At 41.3% G+C, this 22,394-nt stretch overlaps 1 protein-coding gene across 12 annotated transcripts in view; it reads left to right on the forward strand.

The window, feature by feature from the left end:
• usp54b (ubiquitin specific peptidase 54b) overlaps positions 1 to 22,394 on the forward strand; it is a 114,114-nt gene that overhangs the window by 76,152 nt on the left and 15,568 nt on the right. For 7 of the 12 annotated variants that reach the window (XM_058406550.1, XM_058406557.1, XM_058406553.1 and 4 more), the window contains 12 exons: positions 2,523 to 2,657; positions 4,292 to 4,405; positions 6,026 to 6,103; positions 13,278 to 13,394; positions 14,542 to 14,688; positions 15,947 to 16,096; positions 16,186 to 16,357; positions 16,806 to 16,982; positions 17,416 to 17,965; positions 18,553 to 18,680; positions 18,789 to 18,947; positions 20,311 to 20,430. In XM_058406550.1, coding sequence (XP_058262533.1) covers positions 2,523 to 2,657; positions 4,292 to 4,405; positions 6,026 to 6,103; positions 13,278 to 13,394; positions 14,542 to 14,688; positions 15,947 to 16,096; positions 16,186 to 16,357; positions 16,806 to 16,982; positions 17,416 to 17,965; positions 18,553 to 18,680; positions 18,789 to 18,947; positions 20,311 to 20,430 — 2,047 coding nt within the window. Of the gene's footprint in view, positions 1 to 2,522; positions 2,658 to 4,291; positions 4,406 to 6,025; positions 6,109 to 13,277; positions 13,395 to 14,541; positions 14,689 to 15,946; positions 16,097 to 16,185; positions 16,358 to 16,805; positions 16,983 to 17,415; positions 17,966 to 18,552; positions 18,681 to 18,788; positions 18,948 to 20,310; positions 20,431 to 22,394 lie in introns of all 12 variants that reach the window. The other 5 variants (XM_058406556.1, XM_058406558.1, XM_058406554.1 and 2 more) reach the window with 4 other exon arrangements.

Here is a 22,394-nt window from a genome sequence, read left to right on the forward strand (position 1 = left end):
GTGTGTGTGTGTGTGTGTGTGTGTGACATATCCAACACATAGTACACACTGCGTGGAGGGGGGTGTGAGTGTGTGTGTGTGTATGTGTGTGTGCGTGTGTGTGTGACATATCCAACACATAGTACACACTGCGTGGGGTGTGCGGTGAGTGTGTGTGCATATGTTTGTGTGGGGTGTGTGTGTGACATATCCAACACATAGTGCACACTGTGTGCAGGTGTGGGTGTGCGTGTGTGCTTGTGTGTGTGTCTGTAACATATACAACACGCTGTGTAGGTGTGTGTGTGGGATGTGTGTGTGCATGTGTGGGTGTGTGCATGCATGGTTGTGGGTGTTTGTTATGGGGGGTTGCACATGTGTGTGTGTACATGTGCGTGTGTGTACATGTGTGTGTGTGTTTCTTGCTGCTTCTGTTATCCTTTTCAGATATATCAGTGTGTCCAGCACATCAGAGGTAAAGTCTAGTGCTAAAGCCGTTCTGTCACTATAACCATGGCAGTAGTTGCTAATGTCAGTGTTTTTAGTCCATTAGCGCTGCTTATCTGCTGTGCTGAGATGAGAGGCCATTCTCTTACAGCACTTGTTTAGAGGGTTCAATAGCAGCTCCAGTGCTGATGGACAGTGTGATGGATTACTTATTGACAGTTTTAAACAATGGCTATGTTTAAAAGTGCTCAAACAAAGAGCTACAGTAACTTTAAACTATAGGAAATGCTCGTGTTTTTTGTACAGAACAAGTCCAGAACAAAGCGTGTGTATGTTTTAGTGTAAAATAATGGTAGTATCTGTATCTATTTAACGCTCCAAATCTCTGAAACCCAATGTGGGTGTGGCCTATATGGTAGACTGTGTTGCTGTTGTTGTTGTTGTTCTTACAACACAGAAAAATGGCTTATATTTAAACCGTTTTTTTTCCTGTACAGACTATATTGTTTGTTCAAGCTGAATAATACATTCATTTTTATCCCTAATGGACACTGCAAAAACTACAGAACATTTTGGATAATCTTCATCACACCTTGTTTTCTTTGTTAATATGTGTACAGGTGTAAATTTAGCAAGAGATGAAGAGAACTAAATTGCACCACTGAACACTACAGGAGATCTGTTCTCCCAGCAGCCATTGGATTAGCGACACCACATCCACTCACTCCCTCAGTTTCACTAACTCTGTATCCTCACAGCGGATCCAGGAACACTCAGGATACACACTGAACAGGACACGAGTCAAGCACAGGGCACACATGTATTCACACTCATTCACACCTAGGGAGATAATTTAGTGTAGCTAGTCCTCCAAACTCCATAGCAGCCTTGCTAAGACTTTCCGTCTCATCAGAAAGACATTTATAATTATTGTGACACCATTTGTGGTTTTAAATTTGTGTAATAGTTGAAGCCTTTACAGATAAATTTCAGTACTTAGATAGCAATTACAAGAGTATAAATAAATTGCATTTACTGCATTTGGAAGATGCTTTTACCCAGAGCAACTTACATTTACACAAATTAAACAACTGGGCACTTGCTCAAATGCCTAGAAGGGGCAGTTTAGCAGTGTTCAGTATTCTAACCAGTAGTCCAACATCTTAATCACTGAGCTACCACTGCCCTTCAACTGCCCTATCAATGCCCTACCACTGATTTACCACTGCCCTACCACTGAGCTAACACCACCCTACCACTGAGCTTCCATTGCCTTACCACTGAGCTACCATTGCCCTACCACTGAACTAACACCACCCTACCACTGAGCTACCATTTCCCTACCACTGAGCTTCCATTGCCTTACCACTGAGCTACCATTGCCCTACCACTGAACTAACACCACCCTATCACTGAGCTACCACTGAGCTAACACCACCCTACCACTGAGCTAACACCACCCTACCACTGAGCTACCATTGCCCTACAACTGAACAAACACCACCCTACCACTGAGCTAACACCACCCTACCACTGAGCTACAATTGCCCTACCACTGAACTAACACCACCCTACCACTGAGCTACCACTGAGATACCACTGCTCAACCACTTCCCGACCCCTGAGTTACCACAGCCCTACAACTGCCCTGCCCTACTACTAAGCTACCACTGAGCTACTACTGTCCTATCACTGCCCTATTACTGAGCTACCTCTGCCCTACTACTAAGCTACCACTGAGCTACTACTGTCCTACCACTGAGCCCTACCACTGAGCTACCAGTGGTCTACCACTGCTCTACCACTGAGCTACCAGTGGTCTACCACTGAGCTACCACTGCCCTACCACTGAGCTACCACTGCCCTACCACTGAGCTACCACTGCCCTGCCACTGAGCTACTACTGCCCTACCACTGCTCTAAATTGTTTTTCTTCTCTCGTTATATAGCATAGTTGAGGTGGAATTGTAGCCTTAACTTACTCATGTGTCATCATGCAGTGATTACAGAACTGACCGCATGGACATTAACCACATAGAATGTGGATGTGCTGATAAGCTGATGCTCATGTTTGTTCGTTTCTTTATTTGTTGCAGAGCATCTTTGCCCAGTTCCAGTACAGCAGTGAGAAGGTGCTGCCGTCAGATGCCCTGCGCAGTGCTCTGGCTAAGACCTTCCAGGATGAGCAGCGCTTCCAGCTGGGTATCATGGACGACGCTGCCGAGTGCTTTGTAAGACCTGAGCGTCTCTGTCTCCCTTTCACTCTCAGCTACTCTTTTCTGATTCTCCTTTCATTATGTTTTCACCCTTACCATGCCCTCCTCTCTCAAATTTCCTGTTTCTCTGTTGCATCCCATTGTTATTGATCTGATATCGATCTTCTTGTGTAGATATATGTGTACACACACATTGGATGGGCGCGTGGGTGAAGAAAGTAGGCGGGTTGACAGTGTAGGGAATCATAGTTAATGGTTCTGAGTAGTAGGGTTGCCCTTGGATGATAAAATGCCAGAGACAACGACAAACAAATGTCTTTTCTTTTATAGCTCCGTCATTTATTTTTAATTCATGCGTTTGTTTTTCATCCGTTAGTCTATAATTACATTGATCAGTTCACTGCTGTAGTTTTATTAAACAGCATACAACAAGCTGTGACTAGTCCTCACACCCTCGTCCATGTCACTAATCCCAAACCTGATTATTCAGCCTGTACCTGATTAAGGCGTGAGGATTCTGTTTATCTAACATTTATGGCTTTAAAGGACACAAAGCATCAATACTGATAATTGCTTTCAAGCGAGTAAGCGATTGAGGAGCATGGCTGAGATCATTCACCGCCTTAGCAGTTGACACTCACTTACCGAAGGAGCCTCTGATCAGCTTGATCTTAAATAGCCATTTATATGCAGCTGATTCTTTACGTGTCAGGACTTTCCACATTTGAGAACATTTTTTGTTCCCTGGGTCACAAAAGACGACGTCATCAGAGTTGTTATTTAGTTCAATTAACAGCTCTCCGGGAGTTCTGCAGCGCGGTGCTGTTTTAGGCTTCGGCTCAGTATTTTTAACCGAAGTTGTTTTAGCTGTTAAAATCTGGTTGCTACTGAATTTGGACTTTATTGGAGTAGCTCATTTAGCTGAGGCACTGGGCCAGGCGGGTACTCATCCCGCCCTATACCACTCTCCTCTGGCAATGCCTCCCAGTGTGAAGAAGAGTCGGAGGCTGCACTTTAGCAGCACTCTTCGTTTCCTCTCATCAGGTTACGTTCTGAACACATCTGCACCACTACAAATAACTGAACTCCATTATTATCTGAGCAAGAAATAACATGCTGAGTGTTGCTGTTCAAGGATGTGTCGATGTGTAGCCGTAAACTATTTATTGAAGAACAGGAGAAGATGGTGACGTATAGTCTCTTGCGGAAGGTTTCACTTTTGCTCTTTTGCTTCTTTCCTTTTTCTTCCATTGCCTCCACTCGCACTTTATCTCTGTCTTCCCTGTTGTGTATCCCTGCGTCAGGAACTAGCTGCGTGATCGATTGATTTTAAATTTCTTCAGCCGGGGAATCAAAAATGCCTCTTATGAAATATAGATGTGTTCTTTTCTCTTGATCAGATTAACGTGAAGTGAGTGCTGACAGTGAAAAATGAATAAACGAAACAGAGCGGCCCGGCTTTTCTCGACACGCACAGAAACACAACGCGCTTTCATACAGCACGCAGCAGCAAAGCCCTAGTGCAAAATATCCTAGACATCCTAGACAGTTCAGGCGAACAGAAAAGCGCACACGCACAGCTTCACACCGAGTGAGGTGAAAAATGTATTTTCTTTCTTTTCTTTTTCTTTTTTTCTTCCTCGGGATAGGAGAACCTGCTCATGCGTATCCATTTCCACATTTCCGACGAGACTAAAGAGGACATCTGCACAGCCAAACACTGCATCCCACACCAGAAGTTTGCCATGACACTATTCGAACAGGTCAGTTATATTAACATGGAGTGTCTTTCACTTTCAAGCCACAAATGATATTTGTACTGTTAACTCCAGAACTATTGGCACCCTGCATGAAAACATTGTCACATTCTGAGTTTGAATGAATTATCAATATTCCTTTTCCCCAAACATGAGAACTGGTTCAAAAATATGTTACATCATTTTGACAGTAAAACAACGGTTAGTGGATGTTGCCTTCATTCATTTTTCATAAAAAAATGTACAAATGAAATGTTTAAAACAGGTTTTGGCTTATATTATTTATTATACATTATTCATAATATTTAACAATAAATATTATGAAAAATTAATGAGCGATCCTGAATCACCCAAAATGTATCTCTGTATACGCTGATCTCTTTTTTATCAGATTGTGTATGAATATTGTTCCAGAGAAGACATTTTAACCAGAGAACAACTTGTACAAAAGCCTACTTGTATTTCCAGATAAATTTTATTTCCATTTTTGCTTTCATGGATATATGATTCCTAGTGAAAAAACGAAAAAGAAATCACTGCCCTATTTTTTTATTTATCAAACAGAATTAATTTTATCTTTCAGTACACCCAGAGAAAAAAAGTTTTCTTTTTTTTTATTCTCTTTTTTCCTTGTTTTCTTATTTTTATTTTGAAAAAGAAAATGAATGAACCAACAGAGAATACTAAAATCTTGCAGTTAGTTAAGCTAGTGCCATAAACGTATACATACATAAAAAACATACAGATAAGAATTTCATGATAAGTCTAATATCTGTTACATTGAAATGGTACTGTTCCTGTTATTGTTTCACTGATTTAAAAAAAAAAAACATGTTAGGCTACACAACTCCTAAAACCAGGTCTTCTCTGGAAGCTTGATCCTCCTTTTGTAATCTCTAACATGGTTGGAGACACTTGAGATCATGGACAGAACTTAAAGTCGTGGACAGATAAAGTCCTCTATGCTCTCAGTCGTGTCCTGGAAGACTTTCTGTACAGACGATATGTACAGAATATTGTCTTTTTAAGTGTCACACCATCAAACCGATTTAATAGCATAGTATTCTTGTGATCATTTGAATGTACTTTGCTTTTCAGAAGTATTCACCCCCTCTTGAACCTCTACATTGTTCACTTTTACAGACATGGTTTCGGATCATAGGTCAGGGATCTATGCAAATGAACACATAATATTGAATTGGGAGGTAAAGTTCAGTACATTTTACACATTTAAAATGTAAACGTTTATTGTGATTAAGTAAGTATACAGCCTCATCACTGTGAAACCCTTAAATTAATTAGTTCTGGTGAAACCAAGCCATGAGAAGGTTTCATGTAAGGACACATTAGGTTCATGCTGTAGTTTAAAGATCCATAAACATACAACCAACAATTAACCTTAACTCCTAGTTTACTATCATACTGTTTTGTGTTGTTTTTATGTCTTCCTTTTTCTTTTTGTACAAATTTATCAAATAAATTCTCCTTCTTCTCTTCAAGAGTGCCAATAAATCTGGAGTACTGTCTATATCTCATATTTTTCTCCCAATAGAATCGTAACAGTGGTCATTTTTCTGCTTTTAATCAGTTTGTTATGTTTTGTATGATTTTATTTCCATCCACCAGTGTGTGTGTAACAGTTGTGGAGCCACTTCGGACCCTCTCCCCTTCATTCAGATGGTGCATTACATCTCCACCACATCTCTCTGGTAAGTGGAGAACTGTGCCCTACACACACACACACACACACACACACACCAGGTATTTCAGCATGAGCCGCACACTTCACCTTACTGCTTCAATTCAGCTGACTGCGAGTGACGGCTGAGCTGTAGAATTGATGGCGGAGGTGTGTGAGGGAGAGAGGAAGGACTGAGGGAGTGAAGCCCAAACCCCAGCTCCACTCCCAGCATGCCTGCAAAGCAGAAATGGGGCTCTAAATCACAGGTTATTAGCTGTCATTGCACATATCAGACCCGTGAGAGCTATTCCGTAGAGCGATGTAAAGGAAGTCATGGCTAGAAGGGATTCCTTCTCAATCCTGTGCACTTACCTACATAATCGCTCACTCGTACACACTCTCTCTCTCTCTCTCTCTCTCTCTCTCTCTCTCTCTCACACACACACACTCATTCATTCACATTGCTTTTACTGTCTACTCAGTAAAATTACTCTACCGCTCTTCATTTGTCTTGTCTTCCATTTTTTTTCCCAGACACAAACATTTGTCTTGCCGATACTTAAGTGAGTAATATTAAGCAATTAGGAGAATAACGGATTTTTCTTTTTTTTTTTTGGGTTGGGTTTGTTTTCTATACTTTGTGCATGTTCACATGCTAAGGCTACAAGGCTCATTCTTTATAATGTCAGTTTGAATTGATTTTAAATGGAGTGCATTAACAAGCTAGGTTATATACCTGGCATCGAGCTGGACTGCAGTGGAGAAGAGCGGGTTTTGTTTTACCTTGGAAAAGCACTTCTGTACAGCTGTAATGCTGCAATGTGTTGTACTGGGAATTCACCAAAACCTGGACTGCGACACGGAAAATCGGAGTGGAGCGGAATTCCAACATCCACCTTTCCTGAACTCTCTGACATAAACGCACCTTATGTCACAGCACACACACCAATAAACAGATTTCACTTAGCGGTATTATCCTCTTATTTTTATTAAGATATTATCTGATACATAGCTTTTATATTATATGCTTTCTCCTAGCCTGCATCATCCTGCGCAGGTTAATTAGTGTACCGCTAACAATGAACTTCCCGTGCTGAGTTGTGAGTTTAAAATGTTTTATCAGCATACTTGTATTGCAGAAAGATGCTGTAGTTCCTCATCTTGATATTGTCTCAGAGCACAGTCTGCTTTGCTGTGATTGCCGCCATTAATCAGCGTTAATTTCTTTGGGCAATTAGGTGACATATTCCATATGGAAGATTATAGATATGATCATTACACCCAAAAATACTTTTGCACTGTGGATTACTGGAGTCAGGTTGTAGTCACAAACTGCTCAGCAGATCGCTCCGTATGATCTAATATGTGTCTGAGGAAAGAAAAAAACAGAACGATGAGATGTATGAGAGAGGTATTTATTGCAAAAATGATTCTTGCAATGCATTCACACACGTGTACAGCGTTCAGGAGATCACAGATATCACAGATCCTGATGTTTGGGAAGTGAAACTGAACCCCAGTTTTTGACAGAATCTATAAGACGTGTTCTATTTTTTTGCTAGTTATATCTGCTGAGGTTTTAGAGAGATTATAATTTATTAGGCGTTCAGGGAAAACCCATAGGATGTTGCTGCGACATCTAGTCACTAAATTCTGGAAATTATTCAAATGTTAAATAAAACTGAGATTTTTTTCTGTCACTAAAATACTTACTAAAGTCTGTCAGAGTGGTAACTTACATTTTTATGAGTAACCAGAATTTAAAGTGCGATTACTTTACATTTGGTTTATGTTTATTTCCTACTCAAAGAGGATTTGTGGCTGTTTTATTTGTAGTGAAGACGACCATTTCATCTTGAGTCCTGAGAAAGTGTTTAGATTAGACATGCACACTAATCCTCTGCAAGTGCCTGACCGCCGTTATCCTATCTTATATCATATCAGGAAGAGACTCCATCTTTTTGTCATGTAGTCGTGACTGAGGGCTGTCCCTTGAGTATTCTCTGTGTGTCCTCTCTCTCCTGCTAGCGTGTAACCTCTCAGTGCCGCGTGTTAGAAACGACAGTGGAATGCAGATGAAATCACTCCCTACATTTGTCCAGGTGGACTGCTGTGTCATGTGACAGAAGGTCAAACATTTCAATCAAATGAAAAGCAGTAAATGATCTATGAAGAGAGGCGAACGAAAGCCTTTTTGTTTTAGGAGCAGCACGCTTTGACCTCCATAGTAGGGTAGGGCAGCAGCGAAATCGATTTAATTTAGTCCACCGAGCTTGGCGGACACGAGAGGTAGCAGATGTCTGCTGAGCTTTTAGTATGACTTGATGCACGCTCATAAACATCCCAGTTCACGCTCATACATACCCTTACCTGTCTCTGACTACACTCGCTCACTGTGTCTGTCCCACACACGCACACACACACACACACACACACACACACACACACACGCACACACACACACACACACACACACTGCAGTAGAGTGTGTGGCTGCCTGCATCACAGTGTAGCAGAAAAAGTACAGAGTGTTCCTGTGTGCTGGATGCACATTCCCAGTCAACCTGCCTGTGCTTATCACACAGCAGGCTCAGATCTCTCTCTCTCTCTCTCTCTCTCTCTCTCTCTCTCTCTCTCTATCTCTATCTATCTATCTGTCACATGCACACGGACACCAAAATTATTGGCACCCACTGTGTGCATGGGCAAAAATGAATGGAACGACTGGCTTACTGTTAGTGAAAATCATTCACATAAGAATGTAAGCATTATTATTATTTATATCAAAATTACTAGCACCCCAAAAAGGTTAAGTTAAAATCCAACAAGTATCTCTCATCCTCTTAATGGACTCCTATGGATATTCCCAGATGGATATGAGATCAACCGACAGATGACAAAAGTATTGGAACAACAAGGCCAAGTCATTTGTATTTCCTGTACACTGAAGGCATCTTAGTTTGAGATCAAAAGAGACATCTGATCAGAATTTCATTTTTCATTTCCTGATATTTACATCTGGATGTGTTGAAAAACTTACAGCATGGCATCTTTTGTGGTAGACCACCCAATTTTTAGGTAAACAAAATAAAGAATGGAAAGTCTTTAAATAACTAACACTTAAAATTTGGTGGCATTGCCCTCGCTTGCGTTAACTGCGTCAAGCTGGCAATTGTCTGAGATCACGAGACTGTTGCATTCTTCTTTTGTGATGCTTTTACAGGTTCTTTCAGTCTGTGTTTGTTTTAGGGGGTTTCTCCCTTCAGTCTCCTCTTCAGGAGGTAAAATGCTGCTCGGTTAGGTTAAGGTCTGGTGATTGATCGGCCAGTCTAATACCTTCCACATTTTTATCTGATGAAGTCCTTGGTAGTGTTGGCAGTGTGTTTGGGGTCATTGTCTTTCTGCTTGATGAAGTTGCTCCCAATTAAATTAAATGCATTTGTCTGTAAATTGGCAGACAATGTTTTTTTGTGGACTTCTGAATTCATTCTGCTGCCACCATCATGAGTTACATCATCAGTAAAGATTAGTTTCTGTTTCAGAAGCAGCCATGCAATCCCAAGCCATGACACCACCGCCACCATGCTTGACCCATGATCCTGCATGTTTTGGTTCATGAGCAGATCATTTGTTTCTCCACACTGTGATAGAGGTTAGCTTTGGTTTCAGAACTTTTGTGAATTGCAATCTGGCTTTCTGATTATTTGCTGAAGTGTGGTTTGGATCTTGTGGTATGACCTCTGTATTTCTGCTGTTGAAGTCTTCTTCAAACAGTGGATTGAGATACCTTGGGCAGTTGTATGCCAAGTGGTTAAGGCTCTGGGTTGTTGATCAGAAGGTTGGGGTTCAAGCCACAGCACTGCCAAAGCTGCCAATCTTGGGTCCCTGAGCAAGGCCTTTAACCCTCTCTGCTCCGGGGATGCTGTATCATGTCAATAATAACTCAGAGCTCAGAAACTACACTGACTTGTTAGTTCCTCAGGAGCTCTTGCACAATTCCACGTGAATATACTGTTGAAGAAATGACATCATTTACATTTACAGTGTCACCCAGATAAGGATGGGTTCCCTTCTGAGTCTGGATCTCAAGGTTTCTTCCTCGTGTTATCTCAGGGAGTTTTTCCTTGCCGCTATCATCTCAGCCTTGCTTATTAGGGATAATTGTTAGGGATAAATAGTAACTTAACTTTATAATTGTTTCTATGTTTCTGTTCATTTGTAAAGCTGCTTTGAAACAATGTCCATTGTTAAAAGTGTTATATAAATAAATTGAATTGAATTGAAAAAAATAATTGACCCCAATATCCAACCCTGGGATATGTTAAGAAAAAAAATCACTGTACTGTAATTTATGTGTATAAAATGTAAAGGCTTTTTTTCACCCCTGCTGTATGGAGGTCATGTTTTTGTGGTGTTACTGAGCATAATTTTTGTGAAGCTCAGGACTCAGATTTAGTGTTTAAACAACAAAATTTAAGAGAGTATGTCTGGGCAACAAGTAACACCTGTCAGTCGTGTGTTCCAATACTTTTGATCGTGTGAAAAATGGGTGGGTTCGAACAGAAGGTACCATGTTCTTAAAGTTTTTAAAGACATCTAGATGCAAATATCATGGAATTAAAGTTGAAACTCTTATCTCATCATCCGATCGCATTCAGCATCGCGCAACACAAACAAAAGAACGGGTCTTTTTGTTCCAATACTTTCGAAAGGGACTGTATGGAACATATATACAGGATGTTCTATATAAGGTACCATAATCAAAGCACAATGTTTATTTGTATTTGGGTTTAAACATGAACTGGGCATGGTCTAAACGGAAAGTTTGAACAGTCCTACTTGCAATGATTTATACAATACATTCATCTGAGAGACACACACATTAATAATTCAGTTTCTTGGTTAAAGGAAAAATGTAGGTTTGCACAATGGACACAATGTTCCGTGAAATTTACAGGAAACTGCAAGGTTAGCAAAAACTGGTAAGCGCAGTCAAAATTGTCATACTAAATAACTAATAGAAGAAACGCGGGAAAGAAAGGTCAGATATTTCAGCAGTACAACTGATGGGACTGTTAAATCGTGCTGTCTAGAATGTGCAGAAGTGCTGAGTGAGGTGAGAAGCAGCAGAGGAAATGGTGAACATTATTTGTCACCTTCACAAAAATGGACTTAAATCAGTTCCAATTTCCACCACGTCACATAGTGGAAGATAGAAAGTGCTGCTTTTTCATCCTTAAATGGTTTCTGGAACATCCCAAAGGATGAAGCTATTTAAAGAAGATTACTATGTGCTTGTACATGTGGAGTTTGAGACAACTGAATAGATGAGCAATTTTCTTTTCTTTTTCTGTCGTGATTAATAAATAATTCCTGAATGTCACCACGTCTCACTCTGTGATTTCTCATAATCCTCAGATTTCTTCTCTATAATGCCACTGCATACAAATGAGCATTTTAATGAATATTTCAGTGCAGGAGATATAATGTATATGTTTATGCCTGATCAGCCAACATCTGAAGGCTGCTACAGCAGTGGCACCTTTCATTTTCAGGGTTAATTGACATTCTTCCATAAGAACCAGCACAATAGGACAATCGGTAAAGTCGCTCTGAAAGAGCTCCAGTCTGATTGATTTGATTGGATCCAGTGTGTGTGTGGCTGTTTGGCTCTGTATTCGTCCGTGTAGATGTTGTCGAGCCCTTGGGGGTCTGTCTCGGCACATTTCCCCCCATCATCAGGACATGCTGACAGTCAGTGCAGTGCAGGAGATATGCTTCTGAAACAGTGAAGTAAGCTTTGGGAAATATTAGCTGCTAAAACACAGTTTCTTCCTATAGCAGTTAATGCAGTGATGGATACTAGATGAAGCACAGCTCCATTTGCCTCTCGTGCCTCCAAGTGAATACTGATTTGTTGAAAACTAGTAGGTGCTTTGAGAGGACTTTATATAGACAACTTTGACACTTTTATCAGATACATTTAATGTAACTGTGATTGGTGTTTGCGAGGTGTCAGTGTTTTCAGGGCGATTTATTCAGTAATAAGGGGGTTCTCTTCTCATTTGAGCATACGGCTGTGCAGTGGTCAGTGACAGACGTAGTAGATTAGTACTGCTGCCTAAAACTGGAGTGTTAAATCTCTGGTTTAACACAAAATATCGTGTTACATTTTTATTTGGTCATGTTTCCTCACATGCCTCTGATAGAAGTGTGTGGAGTTTGCATGTTCTTCCTTTGCATTTGGGGTTTTTGCCAGGTTCTCTGATTTCCTGCCCCAGTCCAAAAACATGCTTTGTGGGCTGATTGGCATCTCTAAAATTGTCCGTAGTGTGTGAATGTGTGTGTGAGTGTGTGTACGAATCTGCCTTGTGATAGACTGGCATCCTGTCTAGGGTTTGCCCTGAGTTGAGAAACAGACACAGGAGAGCACTCCTGGGATAGACGCCAGGTTCCTTGTGACCCAGTAAGATAAGCGGTGTAGAGAATGGATGGATGGATGGATGTTTAAAGAGTTTAAAGTTAGCTCACTAAGGTTTGTGTTTAACTGAGAGGATTTTTTCTCCCCACCTCCTCTTCTGATGCTCGATCATACCCCAATTATGACACTATCAGTGTAACATAACAGCAATTACTTCAGAGAAAAAAATTCAACATATTCCGCAGTACTAAGAAAGGAATGGAAAACCTGTTTACTCCAAACTTACTAAAATTCACATGCTCAGTAAATGAATAAAATGCATGACTACATGAAGCAAGATCGAACTGCACTTTTCACACGCTAACAGTGAAGGTTTTAGGATAAAGTTTTCCCATGAGAAACATCTGCTTAGATGACAAGGCAAAGAAAGTCTTATAAACATGGTTCCAAATCTTTCCAACATTTGACTAAAATAGGATTTATTCTGGTTGTTACACCAAAACCATTTTTGTGGCATTTCTGTTCCATGGGTAACAGCTAACCACACATTTCCCTGCTGAAAATGTAAAAATTTCACCGAAATCGGAGCTTAATTTAACAAAAAGCTTTAAATGAAGCCATTTTACAAATATAGAGTACAATATGTGATTGTTTAAATAAACAGGGTTTCTTAGTACACAGAGATATATTAGAATGTTTTGCCTGTTGTTGCCCAGATGCAGTGATTTTGTGCAAGTGTATATCTGGTGCTTGAGGACATGTTTGTGTGTTTGCTCCTCTGCTGCAGTAACCAGGCCGTGCGAATGCTTGAGTGCAGGGAGAAGCCGACCCCGGACATGTTTGGGGAACTTCTGCGCAACGCTAGCACCATGGGAGACCTGCGTAACTGCCCGGTGAGCACACACACACACACACAAATCTTTTCACCAGCACCACCATTTTTGTTTCTCTCACTTGTCCCACAGCTTCAACCTTCCTGATTAGAGAGTGAAGTAACAAAGCTCATGTAATGTCACTTAGCTTTTTTTTTCTCCTCAGCACTTCTTAATAGCAGTCACGTTCCATCACCTTTCAGCTACTTCACATGGGATTACATATAAACCATGCACTGGTGTGTGAAAGCACAGGCACCTGATGATACCCAAAATACAACAGTGTATCAGGTTCTAAGAGAGCATATTGCCCATGTTATCGACTCAAGCTTAAGTCACATTGTACTCTTTCTCTTTCTAGTGCACGAGCGTGACAGCATGTTTCAGACACGACATGGAAGTAAAATTAGAGCAGGATCTCTGGTTAGGACTCGTTCACTATCTGCCTTGACACTAATCTCAGCTGGATTAATATGGATCAGGAGATCAGAATTCAGCCCAATTTCACTTATAATTACTGCTTGTACTCATGTCCTGGATTGATCCGCTGAGTTGGCTGAACTGAGATGTGGTGAGGAATTGAAACTGAAGACTGTGTTTTTGTGGATCTCTGGCACTCAGCTTGACAAGCTTAAGAACACACAGCAAGACTGCTGGCTGATGGGACGCAGGGTGTTTGTGTTTGTCCTACTGCTGCAGCTTATTAGTCAGTTGGTGGTGTGTGTGTGAGAGAGAGAGAGAGAGAGGCATGAGATGCTCTGTGGCCACTTCTGAGAAATGTGCTCTTTGTTTTAATCCCTATCCTACCCTGGTCTTGTGCCAGCCTGGTCCCAGCCTGCTGGCTTTTCTCCCTCTTGACTGCACAAAAGCAGAGCTGGGGTGGGCACGGGTCAGGCTGGCCATGCCACTGATCGCCAGGGTTTTCTCCTCCTGTTTCCGCATTTCCACTGCCAAGCGGCTCAGTGGTGGGCAATGACTCAAAGAAAACTGCTAGAACATTGGGTGCTGAACATAAGGCCTCTCTGGAACTTGTAGCTATTTTCCAAGGACTATCTCTTTTCTCCTTTTCTCACTCGTCGAAGCACACAGGTCCACAACAGAGCCGACTGACGCGGTTTTTGTCTCTGACTCACAGTAAAACAGTAGCTCTCCTGTGTCTGTTTCTCAGAGTAACTGTGGAGAAATGTTGCGCATTCGCCGTGTTCTGATGAATTCTCCAGAGATCATTAGCATCGGTCTGGTGTGGGACTCGGACCACTCGGACCTGGCTGAGGACGTCATCCACAGCCTCGGCACATGCTTGCGTCTGGGGGATGTAAGACACACACACACACACACACACACATACACACCTATCATCCACTCAGCTTACATATGTAAAGCCCAATGATGCTTTTACTGCAGTGGACACTGAAGAGTTGATGTTGTTTACTTTGCAAGATGCTTTACACACACACTAGACTTCAATTTGGGACTGAAAAAATATCAGCATCATTTAGTTAATCATTTGAAATAACATGGTATCATATTCCAGTAATATAATATTAATTGTGCTATAAAATATCTGCAATGCTTCACATTAGTTTGTGTCCATCTACCCACAAGAATTTTAACTTCAGGAAGGTTTTATGTATTCTATTTTTTGTAATATTTTTAAAATATTCAAAACTCGTGCCAAATGATATGAATTTGTTTCTGTATAACATTCGTTAAAGCAAAATGGTTTAGGAAATGACTAGCAGTAGAATATTGGACCATCGACATATGAGTCGGCGTGGACTTTTCTCTCCCACACATGAAAATGAATCACACCGAAATTATTGGCACCCGTTGAGTAGCTCGTTAAAAATGAATGTAACTATTGGCTTACTTTTAATGAAAATCATCCTTATAAAAATCTAAGTAATATGTCATATTAAAGTAATAAGTCAAATTAAAATAACTAGCACCCCCCCCCCAAAAAAAGTTATAATCCAATAACAATCTCTCAGTGTCTTGTTGTCTTTGATTAACAAATGTAAAATTACACCAAAACAAAACCCCCGACGTTTATATGTGAACATTACGAATCATTCAGTTACTGAAGTTCATTCTCCCTAAAGGAAATACAGTAAGACTAGTTTTTTCTTTTTCTTTTCCATGACAGATAAAAGATCTCTTTAAAGCAGTAAATCATGATACTGGAAACAAATCATTATGTAGGCTAAAAAAAAAAAATTAAAAAAAAATCAGCGTTGAAATGCAGAAAATATCGATTTATTATGGCTTCATAGAACACTGAATTGGAACCCAATCGAATCCTTAGCCCTGTAGATATCCCCACCGCCAACTTCAATCATGCAACTTTTATGGCTGTATTGTTGTGTGAAATGTATTCATTAAACCATCACTGTGAAGCGAATAAGTCAGGACGCCCTCCCACAGTGCTGATGACTCAGTATCCCCGTAATGATTTAGTCTTTCTCCGCAGTTCTGTGGGTGGCTCTATACGTCCTAATGCTAAACCGTCCACTTAAGTCGACTGCTCCGCTGGCTCTTGCAGCCAGGCTTCTCACTCATTCTGTGCTCCATAGCTGTTCTACCGAGTGACGGATGACCGGGCCAAGCACTCGGAGCTCTACCTGGTGGGCATGGTGTGTTACTACGGCAAGCATTACTCCACGTTTTTCTTCCAAACCAAGATACGCAAATGGATGTACTTCGATGACGCACACGTCAAAGAGGTAACAGCTAATACTTAAAGAAGCATCTTGGTTCTTTCACTCATGAAGGAAATGTTATGGTGGTGTGTGTGTGTGTTTGACCTTTACAGATTGGACCTAAGTGGAAAGACGTGGTTGCGCGGTGTATAAAGGGGCATTACCAGCCCCTGCTGCTGCTCTATGCTGACCCCCGTGGGACGCCTGTGGCATCACAGGACGTGCCTGCTGCTCAGCTGGAGCTTCATCACTGCAGCAAGGCCGGCTACGACAGCGAAGACTCCGGTAGGAGAAAGAAAGAGTGAAGATAGGGAAATGCATAAAGGAGAGAGTAAAGGAAACGTTTGAAAATGTTTTATGTTCATGCAATTATAACTGTGGCTCATGCTTAATGTACCTCAGGTTTATTCAGCTAGCATGAATAGCTCCAAATATTTTCTGAATATTTAATCATAAGTCCAGTTGCATGTGCTTAAACACTCGGTGGCCACTTTATTAGGATCACGTGTCACTGCTCATTCTTTCAGTTACCCAATAAAGCAATTATTCGGTGGCAGTTTTTGTTGAATGATACTGATATCATTTATAAAAATAAAGTGCTTTACCATCTAAGCAAACCTAAATATTGTGAGACAGATAATGCATCCTGAAAATGAAAGTGACAGGATGGTATTTGCCATATCCCTCAGCCCTGCTTTTGAAATCAGTGTCCTTGTGGTTGTTGTATCTTCAGGGAGGGAGCCGTCCATCTCCAGCGACACACGCACAGACTCTTCCACAGACAGTTACAGTTATAAGCACTCACGCTCACACCACGAGTCCATGGCCTCCCATTTTTCCTCAGATTCTCAGGGAACTGTGGTGTGCAATCAGGACAGCAGCGGCTCACAGAACAGCATGGACTCTGCAGGTAACAATATGATCTCTTTATCCTGCACGCACATGCACACACACACACACACACACACACACTCACTAACCACATTACCTCATACTCTTAACCCTCATGTTCTGTTTATTTAGCAATGGCAGGCCCATTTACTCGAGCCATCTATTTTGATTTTATGGCATTCCAGCTGTAAAATACCCAATATATCTTTACACAGTTTATAGAAATATAAACACAGCCCATTCAGCTGCTTGTGAATCCAACTGACAGGAGCAGTAAGTGCTAGGAGTGTTAGAGAGATTGCAGTTTTGTTTCACATGGAAATCATTTCATTCATTTTATTTCTTGCAGGTTAAAATCAGCTGAACATAATAACATAATTACAACTACATGAAAATGTGTCTCTTTTAATAATGAATCATTTTGACCTGAAAAGAATACATTCTTTGTCTAGGTGACGTCCTGAAAGAAAAGGCAGCTCCTCAGTCCCCACCGCGGCCATCCTCTGTAGGACGACTGCCTGATTATAAAAAAGTGGGCTCAGGCGCCGGCGGATCCGAAGCCGGGCCACATGCCAGGGACTGGGAGGATGAGAGCACCAGCAGTGAGTCCAAGTCCAGCTCCAGCGGGGGACGTTACAGGCCATGCTGGAGGCCGAGGAGAGAAGCGCTGAACATTGACAGCATCTTCAGCCGTGATAGGCAACGGCTAGGCTCGAGCCCACTCCCTGAGGATTCCGTCCCACCGATGCCTAATGAATCCTTTCCTGGGATGGGAGAAGATGTCATAGACTCCACAGAGATGCAACCCGTAGAAATAGTGGGGGGCGGGTCTAATGTAGAAATGGGGCACCTTCCGGTCCCGGCTGGTCCGCGCGGCATGGCTCAGCCACCGAGGTTAATCCAGAGGATGGAAAGTGGCTATGAGAGCAGTGAGAGAAACAGCAGCAGCCCCATCAGCATGGACATGCCTCTCAATGAGAACCTCAGCACCAGTGTACCCAGGTATTACAGTCATGTTACTTTAGAGCTTTTCAGCACTTCAGTACAACGACATCAAATAAGCTGATGTTTAGCCACACTTCTGATATTCATTAATAATTAGAAAGCTTGCCAGGTAATTATCTTGGATCTCAGATGTGGGAACAGTTCACAACTCTGTAGCTGTTAATTTCTCTCTTCTTTGCTACAGTGCCCTAATGTTGGAAATGATTGCACTGTTCTTATTGTGCACAGCTTTAAATAAACAAAATTCTTAACACTTTCTGATTTCACAATTCTGAAACAAAACTTGGTCATGTCTTTTATGTTGTCGTTGGACGTGGTGGACATTTACTTTATTCATTTGGTAGTAAAAGAAACAAGAACTCTGTCATTATTCACACTGTTTTGTTATGGTTGCTATGGTGATATGAACAACTCCTTGAAAGTCCAGACAGAAAACTAAGCTGGCTTTGTATTGTAAATGTAAATGTGACAGGGCTCATACGGCTGAATGCAGAACAATATTGATGTCTATTCACATGCACTAAAGTGTCAGACTGTGGTCATCATTTGTTTCACTCCTGGATACCCACTTGTTCTCACCTCAGGGAGGCCAGCAGTAAACGGCAGATGACGTCAGGGCCATCCTGGCGAACGGTGCCAAAATCCAAGAGCAGCAGTGCCATCTTGCAAGACGTGCAATCACCCAGCTGGAGCAGCAGCCCTGTAAATCTGGGTGAGCTTGAGCAAATGCATTCACTGTCTATTGAAGCTACTGCTAAGTGATTAGAAATCAGAGTATTTATTCATTCATGTGTACATGTGTGTGTATGCGAATGTACAGGTGAGGGCCGCAGTGAACTCGACGAGCTGCAGGAGGAGGTGGCACGCAGAGCAAGGCAACAAGAGCTTCAGAGAAAGAAGGAAAAGGAGAGAGAGGCAGCCATGGGCTTCAATCCCAAACCCAGCAAGTTTATGGACCTGGATGAACTCCAACACCAGGGTAAATACCACACAGGGCAGGCATCCTGCCAGCTACATGATACTATTGTTATCAGAGACTGTTCCCAGACAAACCAATGGGGGGGGGCGTACTTGTGTGGTCAACTTTCAAATTATTGGCACCATTCATGCTAGCAAGCAAATTAACAAAAGCATTTTATATATGTATGGAGACTTACACAAAATTTGAATAAAGTATAACACAATATATATATATATATTTTTTTTTTTTTTTAACAAATTTGAGTTGCCTTAAGTAGTACATATTGTTGCAACACACTGGTTTTCACCTTTACACTTAATATTTGATGAAGGGAGAATAAAAGCAGCAATCCTCTTGTACTCCTCCGCTTTAAGCTGTGTGTGTGGACTGACCACTTCATTTCAGACATTTCAGAGTTTTTGACCCTGAAGGTTCAAATGTAGAGACTCACATGACCGGAGCAGAAACACTTATTTTGTCTCCTTGTTTAATTATGTTTGGAATCATACTGAAAGATCAATGTAGAACCAAGTCTTAACCATTTGGCAGGAAACAGGCAAGTTCAACAAGTATTGAATTAATAATATTTAGTAATGAAGTTACACTGCATTTCACAGAGAGTTAAATATGGTCTATTTAACTCTCTCTACACAATACTGTTAAGTGTATCTGTAATTCATTCATCCATTTTTAGTAATAGTTTTATCCTTGTCCACTTACCAGCATCTTTAAGAAACCCACATTGACACAGCTAGCACATACACAGAAACTCTACACAGACAGGAAACTCAGTCGAGCTCAGGTTCGAACCCTGGAGCTGTGAAGCTGCAATGCTGCCACTATTCTCCTGAAGGGTGCCAATAATTATGTTGTTGGTTGTGTTTGGGTGTGAATTTCTGCCCTTGCTCTTTTTACTTCCTCTCTCTGGGTTCAGTAGCTGGGGTCTTGACAGCTAGGTTGGAAGAGGTAGTAAATAAACGGAAAGGAGCAGGAAGACAGGTGAACACCTGAACTGACCGTTTGTCCGCACGTACGTTCCCCTGACCTCTAGCTGTGTGAACAGCAGGAGTTAATCTGACCTAGCAGCACAACAGGATCATCAAGAGACTGAAGCAATGCTTTAAATATATTAATAATAAAACAGCTCTTGATTCGTTCACTAGTCCAAACCCTAACACGGTGTGTTTTTCAGTACGAGTGCATGCTTCTGTGTCTTTGTGCAGCTACCTGAGTGCATCTCTACTGGTGATACTTTTGCATCTTTTGTTTCTGCATAAAGTGGCAAGGTCTATGTGTGTATCAGGAGCTCGCCGGCGTGCCACAGGCAGTGTGCGTGTGCGTGCATGTTTTCAGCAGCCTGGCCTTGGTGTGTTAATTGCAGGGAAGGGGTGCAGTTTTAAGCGCTGCCTGGCGGAGGCGGATGCTCTGTTAGAGCAGTCGCTGCGTCTGGAGCAGGCTGGAGACCCAGCCACCGCCCTGGCACTCTTGCGCCACGTTGTGTGTAAGTAATGGTGACTGTGCCCCTGCCCGCTGTTCCTAGTACTAGCACAAAACACGCCCGCCCTCCCCACCAACGCTGCCCTCCAGCCCCACAGCTGTCCGCTTGCATTTGTCTGCATTCTGCTTTCCCCTCTTTACCTGTCCTAATGTTCGTCCTTTCCTGGTGTTCATCGCCTCTTCTCTTCATGTTCTACCTGAGTGACTTGCTCTCTCTCTCTCTCTCTCTCTCTCTGAGCTACTGTGATACTCATATAGACTCAGCCTTGGTGAATTAATGCTGCCACTGATAGTCTGATGCTGTTCAAAGGCGCTTGCAAATCTGGAACCTGGTTGTGGACAGAAGCGGATACAGATTCGGTCCAGTGGATTTTAGAGGATGTTATAAAACTGCTATTTGCCTGGGCTTCTCAGCTTATGATGCACTAACCATATATGTCTAGAAGCAAATCCATACTAAAACCCATTTTCCACCAGATGAGGAAACCACAGAATTACCATGGTGTGATTCGCAGTTGGGTTTTCAGAGGCACTGGTAGTGGTGTGGCACTAGAGGAAAATATTCATAACACTCCAGTTTCTATGACTTTTAATATCAGATTGAATCAGAGTCCCTAAATCGTCTGTTAGCACTTATCGAACACACTTTTTTAAAAATGCATTTGCATGCATTTACTCTACTTTCTTTTATTTTCACATGTTAACATTTTAGGTTTTAAGTTGTAAGGAATTGGTTCAAGTTAAACAGTTTAGAATTAGAAAATCTAAGAAATAGATGTAAGGAACTGAGAAAAGTTTGTGACTTTTTTTTTTTTTTATTTCTTTGGAAGAAATCTTAACATAGCTAGAGAATGTAGAAGTTAACCTCACAACAAATTACTCAATAACTTGTGCCTAAAATTAATGATACTGATTTCTGGCCCAAATTTCCTTATACAATCACTCAGTGTACAAGACTTCTTAGAGCCTTAAAGTCTTAGCATGTATATAAGTGTTGTGGAGACGACTGGAGCATATGTATTGCCATGGTAACCAAAGACAGCCACTGATCACTGAGTTCTGTCCAAAACTTGTTATAGGATGTTATAGGATAACGTCAAACTCATAGCAAAGCAACAAAAGCAAGTATAAATAGAAATACAAATATTCACATTAAATAATATAACTTTATCAGGCTACATATCTTGCCCCTCATACAATTACTTGGAGAAAGCTATAGGAAAATATCTTCATTTCCTCAAGCTCACTTTGAAAAATGATTGTTCCTGCGTTGATTTACTGCGCTTTAAACAGCTGCAAAGTCATCTTCTCTACCTTCTAAATGATGCTTTCTCCATTTCACCATTATACCATTTATTATATTATATTGTGCACAAGCCAGGATCACATTCTTATTTTTAACGTCTGTCATTAGAGGATATCCTTTGTAGAATTTGACATCTTTACTATATCACATGAGATCACGGTCTGTTATAGAAATCCGACAAGGTTTTGCTGAGATCATCTCCTATGTTGTGACAAGTAAGAGTTATCTGTGACACACGTGAAAGACAGCTGAAATCGTACAGTGTAAAACAAGCTTCATGGTAGCATCATCACACAAGTACACCTGCCTTTAATACAGCACTTATTTAGAGTCCCAGTAAATCTGAGAGTGGACAACCTTATTCATTAAAAAAGTGCTTGTTAAACGCAAAGTTTTAGGTATTTTTTGGTATTTTTAGTTGTCAATACTGAGTACACAAAAAATCTGCACATGTTCAGACATCTGTGATTGTGAGTGTGTATATCAGTCCCTCAAAAATGGTGTGATTTTGTGATTACAGTAATGAAAGAAAAATCAAGATTTTTAGAGAAGCTTGGTGCAGTGGTAGCTCAAGTGGTTAAGGCTTTGTAGATGGGTGGTAGCTCAAGTGGTTAAGGCTTTGTAGATGGGTGGTAGCTCAAGTGGTTAAGGCTTTGTAGATG

Source organism: Hemibagrus wyckioides, linkage group LG13 (assembly GCF_019097595.1).
Source record: "Hemibagrus wyckioides isolate EC202008001 linkage group LG13, SWU_Hwy_1.0, whole genome shotgun sequence".
Taxonomy (NCBI): Eukaryota; Metazoa; Chordata; class Actinopteri; order Siluriformes; family Bagridae; genus Hemibagrus; species Hemibagrus wyckioides.